Genomic DNA, 17374 nt, shown 5'->3' with positions numbered 1-17374 from the left:
ATTATTCCAACTTTTTCTTATAAAACCAGAAGAAAATGCAAAATTTGTGTACACAATTAATATGGTAAGAAGGTAAATTAGTGCAAGCTTTGTGGAAAGCAATTCAACTATATACCAAGAATCCAAAGAGGGACCTCGCTGGCTCAGTCCCTTGAGTATGTGACTCTTGATCTCACAGTCATGAGTTCAAGCCCCACATTAGAAATGGAGCTCACCAAAAAAAAAAAAAAAAAAAGAGAGAGAGAGAGAAAACAAAAAATAATAAAATATTAATAGCGGTATCCTTGAATCATTGAGTTATAGCAAATATTTATCTCCCTCTTTCTACTTTTCCACATCTCATTGTTGTTTTACATATTGTTTCACATATTGTTTTACAGTCAAAAGAATAAACATTTTTAAATGGCTGGAACACTATTCATAATTTTACTAAAGTAAAAGGAGTCTGTCTACAGGGCACAATATTTTAAGGCAAATTACAATTATGACATTTATAAAATAATCTCAAAATCTGAACTACTCTTGAAACAATTTCTTAAGAAATTCCTAACACAAAGATTAATGGTTAAGAATCCTGTTATACTTATTTTTTTAAAGAGCAGTATTCAGGGGTGCTTGGCTGGCTCAGTTGCAAAAGCATGCCACTCTCGATCTCTGGGTCGTGAGTTCGAGCCCCACCTTGGGTGTAAAGATGAAAGAAAAGAAAAGAAAAGAAAAGAAAAGAAAAGAAAAGAAAAGAAAAGAGAAAAGAAAAGAAAAGAAAAGAAAAGAAAAGAAAAGAAAAGAAAAGAAAAGAAAAGAAAAGAAAAGAAAAAGAAAGCAGCAGTATTGAGTACTAGTGTTTGTGTCGGCAATACGGTTTGCTGGGGCATACAGGCATCTCCTGCAACTGTGGATCATTTGGGTGAGACAGTCACGATGCATGTAAAGAGCCCTGTTAAATAACTGCGTTTTGTTTCATTTTAATTATACTGTGTTTTTATCGATAAATACCCATGAGACTGTGACTGACATGAAAGCAATACGCGTGGGCATAAACTATTGTATGCATTACGAGCTCAATCTGTCAATTTACACTGTTAGCCTATGCTGTTCCTCCTCGCAGCACAGGAACAGCGCTGTTTCATTATTTGAGGAAAGCAAACGAGCTCGGACACAACTCAAAACAGCCACAACGTACTTGAGGGGGCGTAAGAATACATGATGACAAAGCGGCAACGGTCACCTCGGGACTCCGCTAACGCCAGACACCCTGCATTTTAACAGGCGTACCATTCCCATTCCGTAGTCTTTCGAGGCAGTCCCCGCACTGTGCACGAATAACCCTCCTGCGAGTGTGCGCATCTTCACCGCGAGGCCGAGCTGCCCCGCCGCTCTCCCGGCTGCGGACCCCCGACCCTGCCCGCCTCACTCACCGCTCTCCTCCCCGTCCAGCGCTCGCTGCAGCCGAGCCGTCTCCCTGTCTAGTGTGATGGCCAGAGACCGCAGCTTCGCGTGGAAGCTTCGGATCAGGTCCATGGCTGAGGACGGCTCGTCAGCACACCAGAAGCAAAGACACCCCGCCGCTCGGCTCGCGCCCGCCTCGGTTTGAATCCCCGCGCAGAAAGCGTCTCTGGCTGGGCGGAGTCCTACACTCCTCTCTCGCGAGAGCTGAAGTCTCGCGCTCATGGGCACGGCGCTTCCGGGGGGGGCGGGCGCACTTCCGGGGTCGTGCCCGCTGGCTTGTGGAGGCTGTGGGGTGTGTTGGGGAATGCGGTCGGTGAGTTGATTGGCACATTTCGTTGTTTCGGGAGTTCCCCCTTATTTCCCCGTAGATCCTATTTGGGCTCCCCGCTTCTTTTGGGGTGCGGTGTGCGTTCTCGCGGGTGGCCGAGCGCGTGGCCATTCCGTGTGCGGCTCTCCCTCTCCGCAGGTGCCATGTTCCTGACGGCTCTGCTCCTCCGCAATCGCATCCCCGGCAGGCAGTGGATCGGGAAGCACCGGCGGCCGCGGGCCGTGTCCTTCCAAGCGAAGCAGAACATGATCCGCCGGCTGGAGATCGAGGCAGAGAACCAGTACTGGCTGAGCACGCCCTACCTGTCGGCGGAGCAGGAGTACGGCCACGCGGCGGGGCGCAGGGCGGCGGCCTTCGAGGCCATCAAGGCGGCCAAAATGGCCAAGTTCCCCCCGCACAGGTTCGTGGCGGACCAGCTCGACCATCTCAACGTCACCAAGAAGTGGGTCTGATCCGGAGCCACGGACTCACAGGGCGGCCACCCACCTCCTGACCCGATTCTGGAACCTCTGAAGAGCGCTCACTTGAGAGCTTTTGGAGCAGGCTTAGTGAACAGCGGACATGAGTGTGTGGTCTGCATGTGGGGTGCATGGGGCTCCAAACTCTATAACCCAGCCTCTGGCGTAGTGTTTCCTTCCCATTACCCTAACAGGAAGATACAGGTATTTCCTAGGCCACAGAAGATACAAAGTGTATTTTGGATGAAAGTTTCAAAAAAAACCCTACAAACTGTGCTTAAGTATGAGGTACTTGGTGGAGGCTTACCTTTCCTTAAAAAACAATTGCCTAGACGAAAGTGGGAAAAAATGAGCTTTTTCAGTTAAACATACTCCTAAAAATAGGATTTTCTTTTGGGATTGCTACTAAAAGTAGACATTTACGTGAAGTGAAAGATATTCATCAGAACTGCTACATGAAGTTGTATTTTTGAAAACCTCTTTTTGGGGTACCTGGGTGGCCCAGTCGGTTAAGCCCTGATGACTTGGTGTCCCCTGAGATCCAGCCCGACCTAGGGCTCCCTGCTGGGGGCAGAGAGGGTCTGCTTAAGATTCTCTCTCCCTCTGCCCCTCCTGCCACCTCAAACAAATCTTTAAAAATAAAAAAATAAAAAAAGTTTTTAAAAATACCTTTCTGGAATGTAATTAATGAACCTTATAGTCTACCCCAAAGATGTTTGTTCTTTCAAATTACCTTTTTCAGTCAGGCACTTTACAGCTTTTACCAAAAATAGTAATCCTATCACCTGGGGCTATTTTACATGTGAGGAAATACTTAAGAAACTTGTCAAAAATCATCCCCAATAACGAGTGTGTCTTGGATTTCAATTTCTGTATAATCTAGAAATTGTAACTACTATGTATACATTAAGCAGAACATTTTTCAAAACACATAGAAGAAAAATAATTCAATCCCATTACCCCGAGATAAAATAATTGTCTTTCATACATTTTTTCTTTTAGTCTTTTTATATGTATATGCTTTTTGAACATATATTGAGTCTATATGGATAAGTAGAATTTAGAGCTAAATACTAACAAAAGATCTTGATGCATATTGCCAGTGGCTTTCCAGAAAGATTGTAAAACAGCAAGATCCATGGATGAGAGTGCCAGTCTCATTTGCCAGCATTGACTCTTCTCTTCATTAATGAATGATCCATGATTCACATTTAAATATCTCCCATTAGAATGTGTAGACTGTGGTGCACATATTAATTTTTTTTGATTCATTGCACCTAAAAAGTACCTTGCCACATGATAGTTAAATGCCAAGCTGAACTCTGTTATTAACATGTCATATTCGTGGTGTAAAAATACTTGTTGAATGCTTCTTCTAGCTTACAGAAATGCCTCTGGTTCATATGAGCAATTTACTGTCCCTGACTTTTATTTTGTATCTGGAAATGTTGACAGCTGACACTGAAAGGAGACAGACCTGCTTAAAACCGTAACTATGTTGCTTTGATCTCTATGTAACTCAAAAACTTCCTTTGACCCTGGAGTTTGAAAAAGTAGTGGTTAACTTGAACCTCAGAAAGAAGGGGAAAGATGTTAAAATCTTCAGTCTGAAGACACAGAAGGCAGTTCATAAGACAGGTATTTTTATGTATAGTTAATCATTTAAGTTTTTAAACAATCTTGTGAAATAGCTATCCCCACTATGCAGGTTAGACGCTGAAGCTCAGAAATTTCAGCAACATGTGTTCACACAGCTAACAAACAGCATATTCATTTTCATATAGTACACTAGCTGCTATAAATAAAAGATTATAGCTTTGTTTTAATCACTTCTTGGCCAAAGCAGTGATGTTGAAACAGTTGACTTCTTGAAGCTCTACAACTGTTAACACTATAGCCGTCACAATCTTTTTTTTAATCAACAACAGAGTCCATTGCTACCCAGCTAATTAGAATTATATAGTAAGAAGATATATCTGTGCCAACCTGTACATTATGAACACTCTTTTTGTCCTTTTTTTTTTTTTTAAGATTTTATTTATTCATGACCGAGAGAGAGAGAGACACAGGCAGAGAGGGAGAAGCAGGCTTCGTGCAGGAAGCCTGACGCGGGACTTGATCCCAGGTCTCCAGGATCACACCCCAGGCTGAAGGCGGCACTAAACCGCTGGGCCACCGGGGCTGCCCAGTCACTCATTTCTAATACAGTGTGTGTCATCCAGTTGTTAACTCTGCAAAAATTTATAGACTGTCTATCATGACTCATCCTGGTGCTATTCATCATTAAGCTTGAATTTACTGTCTCACTGGATAAATCACATAGCATAAGTATACGGCTTGATGATGGACTTAATGGATACAAGTATAAAGTGTAGTAAGAGTCCAGGGAAAGTTTCTTTTTTTTTTTTTCAGGGAAAGTTTCATTTGTCAACCTTGCCTGAACAGTCAGGAAAAACTTCAGAAGAGGTGGTCTTTGAACAAATTCTTAGTTTGGCAGGAAGTAAAGGCAAAAGTAACAGTCTAATGATTAGTCATGGAATTGCCAGTAGATTAGTTGCAATAATAGGGTATTTGTGAGTGGGGAAGAGAAGTGATAGACAATAAGGCTAAAGGTTTTTTTTTTTTTTTTATGATAGGCACGCAGTGAGAGAGAGAGAGGCAGAGACACAGGCAGAGGGAGAAGCAGGCTCCATGCACCGGGAGCCTGACGTGGGATTCGATCCCGGGTCTCCAGGATCGCGCCCTGGGCCAAAGGCAGGCGCCAAACCGCTGCGCCACCCAGGGATCCCCAATAAGGCTAAAGGTTTAAGCAGGGACCAGAACATGAAAGTTCTTGTATGACACTTTAAGAAGTCTGGCTTTTATTCTGTAAGTAATAGGGAGACATCAGAAACGTTTAATTAGGTAAATAATGGAAAGCATTGTCGAAAGTGGCTTAGGGGATCCCTGGGTGGCTCAGCGGTTAAGTGCCTGCCTTTGGCCCCGGGGTGTGATCCTGGAGCCCCAGGATAGATTCCCACATCAGACTCATTGCTTGGAGCCTGTTTCTCCCTCTGCCTGTGTCTCTGCCTCTCTCTCTCCCTCTTTCTCCCCTGTGTCTCTCATGAATGAATAAATAAAATCTTTTAAATAAATAAATAATAAAACTCTACTTAAATGACCATAAACCCAATATTGGAACTCAACACTGTCCAGCAACCTGACCATGTGTATTAGTTTGCTAGAGCTGCCATAACAAAATTCACAGTGACTTGAACATTTATTTTTTCATAGTGCTTGGAAGATGGATGTCTGTTGGCAAATTGGTTTTCTCAAGAGCAATAGGAAGGATCTGTTTCAGCCCTCTTTGCTTGCAAATGGCTGCTTCACTGTTCATGTTTGTCCTGCTGCGCTTACATGTGTCTGGTATCTGTGTGTCTAAATTTCCGCTTCATATAAGGATACTAGCCATATTAGATTAGGGCCCACCTTCATAGCCTCATTAGTCACCTCTTTAAAGACCTTATCTCCAAATAGAACATTCTGAAGTACTGGGGGTTAGGACTCCAATGTATTTGGGGGTCACAAATAAGCTCAGAACATGTTTCTCTGATTGCTGTAATTTCCTATTCAGTGGGATAACTAACCTCTCCAAAGCCTTCTACCTGCAGGCCCTCCATCATCAGTCTCAGCTGGGGACCTAGTAAAATATCAGTATATTTTACTGATAAAACTAAAACCCATGGAAGTGAATCCATTCATCTTCACCAAATCGACAAATGTACTAATTTTCTCTCCTTTGTTAAAATCAAGGATACATTAGTTGTCTAAAATGCAATGCCGGGATTCAGTTTTACGATGATGAATTAAACACATAGGTTTCTCTCTTCTCTCTCCCCAAACCTTGGTGAAATGAAAGTAAAAACATTAAAAAAAATTTTTTTAAAGATTTTATTTATTCATGAGAGACACAGAGAGAGAAGCAGAGACATAGGCAGAGAGAGAAGCAGGCTCCATGCAGGGAGCCTGACACAGGACTTGATCCTGGGACTCAGGCCGACGCTCAACCACTGAGCCATCCAGGCATCCTTACATTTAAAAAATTATTAACCCTTGAGAAGAAAGGGAAAGAAAACAATATAGCTATTTAAATGAATATTTTGAAAGAAATAAAGATGTCTGAGATGTTGACATAAAAAAGGAAATAAAGTTGTAATCTAAACATCTGTAGAAGAGCGGCAAAGAGCCTCCCAAGAAGCTCAGGTGGGAGGTAGCTGGATGATGAACTCCAGCAAAACTATAGAGAGTAAAACAAGAATGAGAAAGGTATGGAACTGATACAGGAAAGCAGGGAAGGAAAGTACTAGTATAACTGTTTTGAAGTTGTCTTAGAAGTCAACAGGTTCAGGTCGGAGCAGGAGGTTGGAAGACAGGGTAATCTCCAGGAAAGTACAAGAAATGATGTGTTTAAAAAAAAAAAAAAAAAAAGAAATGATGTGTTTGACTTTACAGAGAGTATCATTGATAAACGGGGCAGAAATACAACTTTTGGGGAAGAAAATTCTTAAATACATGGAGAACTAGGCTAATGAAAGTGAAAGGCTATTAACAGGTGGAAAACCAATACACCGTATTATAATACACTATTTTGTAGCATTGAACAATACTTGATGGTTATAAATAAACTATTCATTACATTTTTAAAATTGTAATTATGTTGAGATAAAGAAGGAAATAAAGGTAGTGGCTGTATGGGAGAATTTACTATGGTGTAATATTCATAAATAAGGTCTAAAATAGCTGAAAAGAATTGATACTCTTTCTGAAATTGACACCTACTCACTGAAAACAACTAAAAATCTATTGATTTTTTTTATTTTTTCTGTTGATTTTTACATCAAACTCTTATTGAGCTATAATTTCTATGCCATCAAATCTACTTAAAATATTGTAGTTTAATGATATTATATATAACCATCACCACAATCCAAGTATAGAATATATCTATTATTTAAGAAGGTTCCTTTTTCCTTTTTTTTAGTCAGTCTCTTCCCAACCTTACCATTCTGCTCTCAGAAAATACACACACACACACCCTCAGGCACTATACTTTGCCAGATAATAATTTTTGGGCTTTCATATAAACTGAATGATAAGATATGTGTATTTTGTATCTGGCTTTTCTCAGCATAATATATTTTTTAAATATTTTATTTATTTATTCATGAGAGAGAGAGAGGCAGAAACACAGAGGGAGAAGCAGGCTCCATGCAGGGAGCCTGATGTGGGACCTGATCCGGAGACCCCAGGATTAGAATGATTAGAAGGAAACTTCCTGAACGTAACAAAGGGCTTCTAAAAATGTATAGAAAACCTATTGCTAACATCACACTTAATTGTGAATGAACTGTTTCCCCCTAAGATCAGGAACAGCGTTAGGATGACTCTTCTCATCAGTTCTATTCAGTATTGTACTGGATGATATAGTAATAAACCACAAAAAGAAGTAAAATCAATCCACAAAGTAAGAAATAAAACTGTCCTTAACAAATGCCGAGTTCATCTATATAGAAAATGACAAAAATGCTACTGGAACCAAGTGAATTTGGTAAGGTTGCAGGAAAGAAATACTCAAAAATCAACTGTATTTGTATATACTACCAATGAACAAATTAATATTTAAAATGCCGTTTCCAGGGGTGCCTGGGTGGAGCAGTTGGTTAAGCATCTGACTCTTGGTTTTGGCGGGGGTATGATCTCAGTGTTGTGAGATGGAGCCCAGAGTTGGGCTGCTCAGTGTGGACTCTTGAGATTCTCTCTCCCTAGCCCTCTGGCACTCCCACTCATGCTCACTCCCTCTATCTCTGAAATAAATAAATAAAATTTTAAAATGCCATTTCCAGTAGTACTAAAAATATGAAAACTTATGGGGCACCTGGCAGGCTCAGTCAGTAGAACATGGGACTCTTGATCTCAAGGTTGTCAGTTCAAGCCCCTTCTTTGGTGTAAAGACTTCTTTTAAAAAGTATGAAATACTGGGGTGCCTGTGTGGCTCAGTTGGTGAAATGTCTGCCATCCAGCTCCCTGCTCAGTGGGCAGCCTGCTTCTCCCTCTTCCCCTTCCCGTGCTCATACTCTCTCTCTCTTTTTCTCAAATAAATAAAAATTTTAACAAAATATGAAATACTTGGAATAAGTCTGAAAAAAATGTACAACACCATACAGAGAAAACTAAAGTGTTTGAGGGAAATCCAAGAAATCCTAAAGAGCTAGAGGGATACTCAATGCACAGAATCAATAAGGGAACTATGCCAATTTTACCAAAACTATAATATCAATACAATCCCATTTCAAGTCTCAATAGGATTTTTTTTTCTTATTTTGTAGAAATTGACTAGCTAATTCTAAAATTCATATGGAAATTCAAAGGACCTAGAAGAGCCAAAACAATTTTGAAATAGAAAACAAAGTTGGGGGCGCACTGGGTGGATCAGTGGTTTAGCACCGCCTTCAGCCCGGGGCCTGATCCTAGAGACCCGGGGACGACTCCCACATCGGTCTCCCTGCGTGGACCCTGCTTCTCCCTCTGCCTGTGTCTCTACCTCTCTGTCTCTCTGTTTCTCAAGAATAAATAAAATCTTAAAAAAAAAAAAAAGAAAAAGAAAACAAAGAGGACTCAATACTACTTGATTTTATTTTATTTTTTTTACTACTTGATTTTAAGACTTAGTGTAGAGCTTCAGTAATTATGAGAGTGCAGTGTTGACATAAAGATAAGTAGGAGCACCTGGGTGGCTCAGTTGGTTAAGTGTCTGACTCATTATCTCAGCTCAGATCTTGATTTCAGGGTTGTGAGTTCAAGGGCAGCATTGGATTCCATGCTGGGCGTGGAGCCTACTTAAAAAAGAAAAGACAAATAGATAAATAAAATGGAAAGTCCATAAACAGACCACATGTATATAGTCTATTAATTTTTAACAGATACAGGAAACTCACTGAAGAAACGATAATCTTTTCCAAAACATGGCACTGGAACAAATGAATATTCGTATGCAAAAAATGACTCTCCATCTGTGTCTGGTGCCATATATAAAAATTACTTCAAAATGGGTCATGGACTAAATATAAAACCTAAACTTTGTATAAAACTTCCCATAGAAAACATAGGAGAAAATTCTTTGTGACCTTGGGTTAGGCAAAGATTTCTTAAATGTGTATTAAGATCCTGGTTTATAAAACCCAAATTTGATATCAGTGAATCTCAAAATACTTACGCTGAGTGAAAAAAGCTAGATGATCCCATAAAGTGCATCCCTCTGTGTGACTATCGTAAATAAATAAAAATTTTTAAAAATGCACATTTTATGTATGTGAATTTTATTGTATGTTAATTATTCCTTAATAAAGCTGTTTTAAAAGTCGTCAAATATTTCCCAAAGTTTTTTTTTTTTTTTTTTAACTTTATTTATGAGAGACACACAGAGAGAGAGGCAGAGACACAGGCAGAGGGAGAAGCAGGCTCCATGCAGGAAGCCTGATGCGGAACTTGATCCTGGGACTCCAGGATCATGCCCTGGACCAAAGACAGATGCTCAACCACTGAGCCACGCAGGTGTCCCCCCAAAGTTGTTTTAAAGCAATTTATATTCCTACCAGCATGTATCAGAGTGGTTTTAATTTGTATTCTTTTTTTTTTTTTTTTTTTAAAGTAAGCGCTACAAGGCAGTCGGGGTGCCTCAGCGGTTTAGCGCCGCCTTCAGCCCAGAGCGTGGCCCTGGGGGTCCTGGGGTCCTGGAATGAGTCCCATATCAGGCTCCCTGCATGGAGCCGGCTTCTCCCTCTGCCTGTGTCTGTGTCTCTCTCTGTGTGTGTCTCTCATGAATAAATAAATAAAATCTTAAAAAAAAAAAAAAAAAGTAAGTGCTACACTCAATCTGGAGCTTGAACTCCATGACCCTGAGATCAAGAGTCACGTGTTCTACTGACTGGGCCAGCCAGGCATCTCTTGGGTTCTAAATCTTTACCTATGCCCACATAATGAAGATTTTCTTCTATTTTTCCTTCTAAAAGCTTTTTAGTTTTACCTTGTATATTTAGCTTGATCCTCTACCTCTCCTATTCCTTTGTGTATGGTATCAGGTAGGAATCAAAGCTCATTTTATGTTACATTTGGACACTCCGTTGGTTCAGCATTATTTGTTCAAAAATACTTCTCCAATAAATTTGTATTGCATCTTTATTGAAAATAAATCGACTGTATGAGTATGCATATATTTCTGGACTCTATTCTGTTCCATCCTTTTGTTTTGTAATTATGCCCAGATCACACTGAATTATTTTTGCTTCAGGGTAAATACTGAAGTGTGACTCCTACAGCTTTGTTCTTTTTCAAAGTTGTATTGATTCCTCTAGGTCCTTTGTATTTCCATATACATTTTAGAATTGGCTTCTCAGTTTCTGAAATATTAAAAAAAAGCCTGTTGTGATGACAGTTGGGATTGTACTGAATCTACAAATAAATTTGGGCCAAAACTGACATCTTGAAAATATTGAGTCTTCCACTCCATGAATGTGTTCTCTCTCTCCATTTATTTTAATTTTCTTTGTCTCAGCAATGTTTTGCAGTTTTCAATGTAGGCAACTTTCATTTCCTTTAAATTATTATAACTATTATGTACCTTTGGTACTCATATATAGGAATACAACTGATTTTTTATATTGACCTTGTATCCTGAGCCCTCGCTAATCTTATTTGTTATAGCAGTTTTTTTCATTGTCACTGATTCCTCTGAATTTTTTAGGGAATTGTCATCCCCAAATAGGGACAGTTTTGCTTATTTTCTGTTCCTCATGCATTTCATTTATTCTTCTTGCCTTACCGAATGGGACAGGACCTCTAGAACGGGATAGGAAACTCCAGTATTACAGTGAATAAAAGTGATGAGAGTGGACATTTTGCCTTGTTTCCTTGTATTTCTGGCTTCTTGAGCGTTTTCACCATTAATGATACTGAATTTTGTAAAATGCTTTCCCTGAATCCACTGACATAATCATTTGGTTTTTTCCTATTATTCAGGTAATACGTTAGATTATATTGTTCAATTTTAAGATTTTTAACCGATCTTGTGTTTCTGAGATAAAACTTACTTGATCATGATATATTATTCTTCTTATATAATGCTGGATTTGATTTGTTTTGGTTAAGGATTATTTTGCCTGTGCTTATGTGGGAACTTTATTTTTTGTAATGCCTTTGTTAGTTTTGGTATTAAGGTTATGCTGTATCTAAAGTAAGTTGGAAGCTTTCCTCTTTTCTTTCTTTTCTGAAGGATTTATATAACATTGGTATTATTACTTCTTTAGATGTTTGATAGAATTCACCAATGAAACAATCTGAGTTTGGTGTTTTCTTTGTAGTGGAGGGTATTTTTTTCCATTTTACTCTTTATCATTTTTTATTTATTCATTATAGTGAAACATCTATTTTTATTTATTCATTATAGTGAAACATCTATTAGTTGCTTTCCTGAACACATTTTTTTTTTTTTTCTGCTACCAAGTCCCTCCTTTTCCAGCCTTTTGCTTCAGGTGGGGCCCATCCTCCATCTCAAGGATGGAGCCAGTGTGTACATCCCATACCTGTGGTCGTGGTTGGCTCAGGGAATGTTATGTGATCCACCAAGAGTCTGTGGGGTACAATGATGCTTTTTCTTGGAGTGCTGAGATAAAGACACTTTATATTTGTACTGGATTTGAACCTTCACAAGTTAGTAGTTATGGCTGCTGTAGCCACTTTCAATCTCATGGAACGTGGAGCCCAGCTCTAAGGAGACAGATTTATTGTTGCCCTTTCCATCTTTCTTTCTGATGTTACAAGAATTCTTGTTTTTATCATTTCTTTTCTGTTTAGGCATTCTTTTGGGGGTAGGTCTGCTGGCGATGCATTCACTTATTTGTTTAAAAATTGAAGTATAGGGATCCCTGGATGGCTCAGCGGTTTAGCGCCTGCCTTTGGCACAGGGCAAGATCCTGGAAACCCGGGATCGAGTCCCATGTCGGGCTCTTTGCATGGAGCCTGCTACTCCCTCTGCGTCTGTCTCTGCCTCTCTCTCTCTCTCTCTCATGAATGAATAGATAAAAATCTAAAAAAATATTGTAGTTGTCACACAATGTTACATTAGTTTCAGGTATACAACATAGCAATTCAATGTCTACTCTATACCTTATGCTGTGCTCACTGCAAGTGAAGCTACCATCTGTCACCATTAATTCACTGAATTTTCATTTGAGAAAAATCTTGATCTCCTTTTTATTCCTGAACAATGTTTTCACCAGATAGGGGATTCTGCATTGATGGTTCTTACTTTCAGCAATTGAGAAATGTGTCCCTTCCTTCTTGCCTCTTATTTTCAGATGAGAAATCCAAATTCACTGCCATTCAACTTGTTTCCCCTGGAGGTAAGGTGTCATTTCTCTCGCTGTTTTCAAGAATTGTGTCCTTTGGGGAATCCCTGGGTGGCTCAGTGGTTCAGTGCCTGCCTTTGGCCCAGGGTGTGATCCTGGAGTCCCGGGATCGAGTCCCACATCGGGCTCCCGGCATGGAGCCTGCTTCTCCCTCTATGTCTCTGCCTCCTCTCTCTCTCTCTCTGTCTATCATGAATGAATAAATAAATAAAATCTTTAAAAAAAAAAAGAATTGTGTCCTTTAACTTTAGTTTTCAGAAGTTTGATTATGATGGGTGATAGCTTGGATTTCTGATTTTTTTTAATTGTATGGGGTACAGCCAACTTCTTAAATCTGTAGATTTATGTATTTTGTCAAATTTTGGGGGAATTTTCAATCATATTTTTACAAATTTTTTTCGGCCCCACACTCTTTCTTCTCTTTCTTGAACTCCAATGATGGGAATGTTAGTGTTTTTGTCATAGTCCCACAGGTCCTAGAGGCTCTGTTCTTCCCCTCTCATCCCCAACCCTGAATTCATTTTCTCTTGTCCAGATTGGGTAATTTCTATTATTAGATTTTCAACTTCACTAAATATTTCTTCTGTTCCCTCCATTCTACTGTTGAGCCCATCAATTACTTTTTCTATTTTGGTTATTATATTTTTCAGTTCTATAGCTTCCATTTGTTTCTTCTTTCTATCTTCTATTTCTTTGCTGAGACTTTCTATTTTTCATTTGTATCAGGAATATTTATGATTGCTCACTGAAACATTTTGATGATGGCTGCTTTAAAATTCTTGTCAGATAACTCTGACATCTCAGGGTTGGTGCTTGTATCTTCTCTCAAATTGAGGTTTTAGTGATGCATGGTATGATTGATCTTTTATTGTATCTTGAACATTGTGGGTATTATGTTACCTTGGGTCTTACTTAATCTTCCATTTTAGCAGGCTTATTCTGATACCATCCACCTCAAGGAAATAGGTACTGTCTCATTTCTGCCAAGTGGGTGTGAAAGTCCAGGTTTTCCATTCGACTCTCCATTTGGGGAGGAGTAACTCATTATTGTTGGGTAGAGGTGGTATTTTGGGATCCCCAGTAGGCTTTCACTGACAACACCTCTGCTTGTTGGGGAGGTGCCTCATTATTGCCCACACTCCATGTAGTCTCGAATGTCATTGTGGAAGGGGCAAAGTTTCATTATTATTGGATGGTAATGAAAGTTCCAGCTCCCCACCTGGTTTTGTCTTACACCACCATAGCAGGAAAGGGGGCACCTCATTACCGCTAGATGATAATAGAAATCTAGGCTCCTCCCTGGGCTTTGCTGATAGGGTAAGGGTAGGGCTGCATTTGTGTGTGTGTGTGTGTGTGTGTGTGTGTGTGTGTGTTGTGCTGTTTTGTCCTGGTAGGTTTATCCTTTCTTGGTCTTTTGGCTAGAGAACAAATTTTTGTGTGTCTGCTCCCATTGGTGTTTCTACATTGCCAGCTTCTCTAACACCCAATATTGGATTTATGAGGCAAAAAGAAAACCTAGGGAGCTGTCATGTTATTTCTTGGGTCCTGAGGTTCATTTTTTTTTAAGATTTTATTTATTTATTCATGAGAGATATATATAGAGAGAAGCAGAGACACAGGCAGAGGGAGAAGCAGGCTCCCTGCAGGAAGTCTGATGTGGGACTTGATCCCAGGACTCTGGGATCATACCCTGAGCCAAAGGCAGACGCTCAATCGCTGAGCCACCCAGGCATCCCAGGTCCTGAGGCTTCTAAATGGTCTTTCTCTTCACTTTTCAGACACTACTTATGTTTGCTTTCTACATAATATCTGGAAATTTTAGTTGAACTTAGTGGGAGTAATAGGGGAATGTGTACCTTTATTCAATCTTGTTTTGGAACTGGAGGTCATGGGAAAATTTTTTGATTACAAATTCACTCTTTGCTACCCAGATTTCATTTCATCTTGTCAGTTTTGATTTTCTTTAGGGATTTATCTGTTTTATCTAAGTCATCAAATTCATTGGCATAGTGATCATAAAATTCCTTTTCTCGGGGCACCTGGGTGGCTCAGTGGTTGAGTGTTTGCCTTTGGCTCAGGTCATGGTTCTGGGGTCCTGGGATCGAATCCCACATCGGGCTCCCCACGGGGAGCCTTGTTCTCTCTCTGCCTATGTCTCTGCCTCTCTCTTTGGGTCTCTCATGAATAAATAAATAAATCTTTAAAAAAATATTCCCTTTCTCTTCTCTTGGTATCAGTAGGACCTGTAATGAGTACCCTCTTTACTGATATTGGTAATTTGTATGTTGCATCAAGACCTTACCAATCAAATTTAAGGATTCTTCCAGAGAACTTTTGGTTCTGTTAGTTTTTGTACTCTTTTTCTGTATTCTACATTATTATTCTCTGCTCTTTACTTTTACCTTCTTTTCATTTGAGTTTAATTTACTTTTCTTCTTCTGGCCTTTTAATTTAGATCAACTTTGAAGGCTCTCTTTTAAATGTAAGCATTTAAATCTGTAAATTTCCTGTATGCACTGCATTAGCTGCACAAGACAGATTTTGATATTTTGTATTTTCATTATCATTCAGTTCAAAGTATTTTTCTAATTTCCTTCATGATTTCTTTTTTGGATACACCGATATATTTATGTGCTATGAAAAGACAAATCCTTAATTTTTTGATGTTCCTGTAAAGTCTTGACCTCCTGAGCTATAAAATTGATTTTAAGATGCTTACTCTTAATTACCCCAGAAATAATGGGTTTTCATGTATCACTCTGCAGTCATTTGTTCCTGAAAGGTAGAACTAATTGTTGCCACCCTAAAGATAATAAATCTTCTCTTATCTCTTTGGGTTACATTCCAGAGTAGGGAGCAAGGCTAATGGAAAGGGTGACTGAATAACCCGGATCTCAGGAGTGTCAGGAGTGATTTTGAACATTATGTTCCTATTAGTGTCCCATCCAGAGAAATGTAATTGCATTCCAAGGGATAAGGATCCAGGATCCTGTCTTCTCTCTTAGGAGCACAGGAATTCTATGTAAGTGGACAAATTCATCTTTCAGGGGTCCTCTCTGACAGTACAGTCGTCCCATCACATATGTAGGTTTACACGATCTGACCTGCATTACCTGCAAGGTGTTGGGCATGGGGGAACTAATACTGTAATGTTACTCTGGCTGTTCTTGATGTGAATTGGTCTGACCTCCGGCCAAGGTAACTGGTGTTTCTGCTAGTATCTATATAAATATGTAACCATGCAAGAAGGGTAACAATTTTTCAGATATTTCATTGCTATTAATTTCTAATTTTATCATCATGGTAATAAGACATTGAAAAATATTTCAGTCTTTCAAAATTTTTGAAAAATTTTTATGGCTCACCATGTGGTCTTAGTGAACATCACATGTGTTACTGAAGACTGGATGTTCTAAGGATAATGAATATACTGTTCTGTAAATGTCAAGTCAAGGTGGGTGATAGTATCATTCAAGTCTTTTTTTTTTATTCTTTATGTTCTGATTTTTGGTATAGGCATTTTACCAATTAAAAGGGTTTTAAAATATTGTGACTATGCCTCTAGGTTTCTCCATTTCTTCCTTTAGTTGTTTTTGCTTCATGTACTTTGAAGCTTTGCAGTTAGGCACATAGAAATCTGAAGTATTGATCTATCATTTTGAAAGTGTATTTTATCTGATGACTGTTTGCATGACATGTTTTTGTCATTTAGTTTCAAGTTAATTTTCTTTGTGCTTAAAATATATTTTTGGGTGGCTCGGCGGTTGGGCGTCTGCCTTCGGCTCAGGGCATGATCCGGGATCTGGGATCGAGTCCCACATCAGGCTCCCTGCATGGGGTCTGCTTCTCCCTCTGCCTGTGTCTCTGCCTCTCTTTCTCTCTCTGTGTGTCTCATGAATAGATACATAAGTCTTTAAAAAATATATATTTCTTAGAGGCAGCATGTAATCATATAATAGGGTCTTGCTTCTTTTTTAGAGAGAGAAGAAAAGAGAGCATGTGCACAAGTGTGGAGGGAAGAGGAGAGGGATAGAGAGAATCTTAAGCAGGCTCCACGCCCAGCACAGACCCCATGAAGGGCATGAGATCATGACCTGAGGTGAAATCAAGAGTCAGACACCCAACTGACCGAGCCGCCTAGATGCTCCTAGGGTCTTTCTTTTTTAATAAAAAATCCAATTTGATAATTACTATCTTTGAATTGTAGTATTTAGTATATTTACATTTCAGTTATGATTACGGTGTGCTATTTTGCTATTTGTTTTCTGTTACTCTCACTTAGGTTTTGTGTCTCAGTTCCTTTCTTGACTTCTTTTGGGTCAACATTTCTTATCCCATTTTGGCTCCTCTGTTCACTTTTAGGCTACGCTGCTCTGCAGAATTTTCTAGTGCTTTCTCCAAGAATTATGAAATACATCTTTATCAGTCTAGAGCTAAGATTATACTACTTTCATTACAACTGTATAGTTCCATTTACCAACCCATTTTTTGTGCTTTTAATGTCACAAATCTCACAATATAGCATTATAATTTTTGTTTTAAAGAAGCATAGCTTTTGGAGAAATTAAGATAATAAAATACAATTTTACATACTTAGTTACACATTTGCCATTACTGGTGATCATTTTTAGTCTATAGATCTGAAGCCCAAAATTTGTAATATTGCTTATAAGCTCCAGATTGAAACATCCCATTATGTG

At 39.3% G+C, this 17374-nt stretch overlaps 2 protein-coding genes across 6 annotated transcripts in view; one reads left to right on the top strand and one right to left on the bottom strand.

Annotated features, from left to right (window-relative positions):
- SKA3 (spindle and kinetochore associated complex subunit 3) overlaps positions 1 to 1638 on the bottom strand; it is a 33312-nt gene extending 31674 nt beyond the window's left edge. For 2 of the 5 annotated variants that reach the window (XM_072795793.1, XM_072795797.1), the window contains exon 1: positions 1416 to 1635. In XM_072795793.1, the coding sequence (XP_072651894.1) occupies positions 1416 to 1518 (103 nt within the window). In that variant the 5' untranslated portion in view covers positions 1519 to 1635. Of the gene's footprint in view, positions 1 to 1415 lie in introns of all 5 variants that reach the window. The other 3 variants (XM_072795796.1, XM_072795794.1, XM_072795795.1) reach the window with 3 other exon arrangements.
- A 10-nt stretch (positions 1639 to 1648) lies between these two features.
- On the top strand, positions 1649 to 2900 carry MRPL57 (mitochondrial ribosomal protein L57). The gene is made up of 2 exons (XM_072795800.1): positions 1649 to 1759; positions 1913 to 2900. The coding sequence occupies exon 2, from the start codon at positions 1918 to 1920 to the stop codon at positions 2224 to 2226; it is 309 nt and encodes a 102-aa protein (XP_072651901.1). The 5' UTR covers positions 1649 to 1759; positions 1913 to 1917; the 3' UTR covers positions 2227 to 2900.
- The last annotated feature ends 14474 nt before the right edge of the window (positions 2901 to 17374 follow it).

This window comes from Canis lupus, chromosome 24, assembly GCF_048164855.1.
Source record: "Canis lupus baileyi chromosome 24, mCanLup2.hap1, whole genome shotgun sequence".
NCBI lineage: Eukaryota > Metazoa > Chordata > Mammalia > Carnivora > Canidae > Canis > Canis lupus.
The sequence above is the reverse complement of the archived record's forward strand: the minus strand, read 5'-3'. Positions and strand labels throughout refer to the sequence as shown.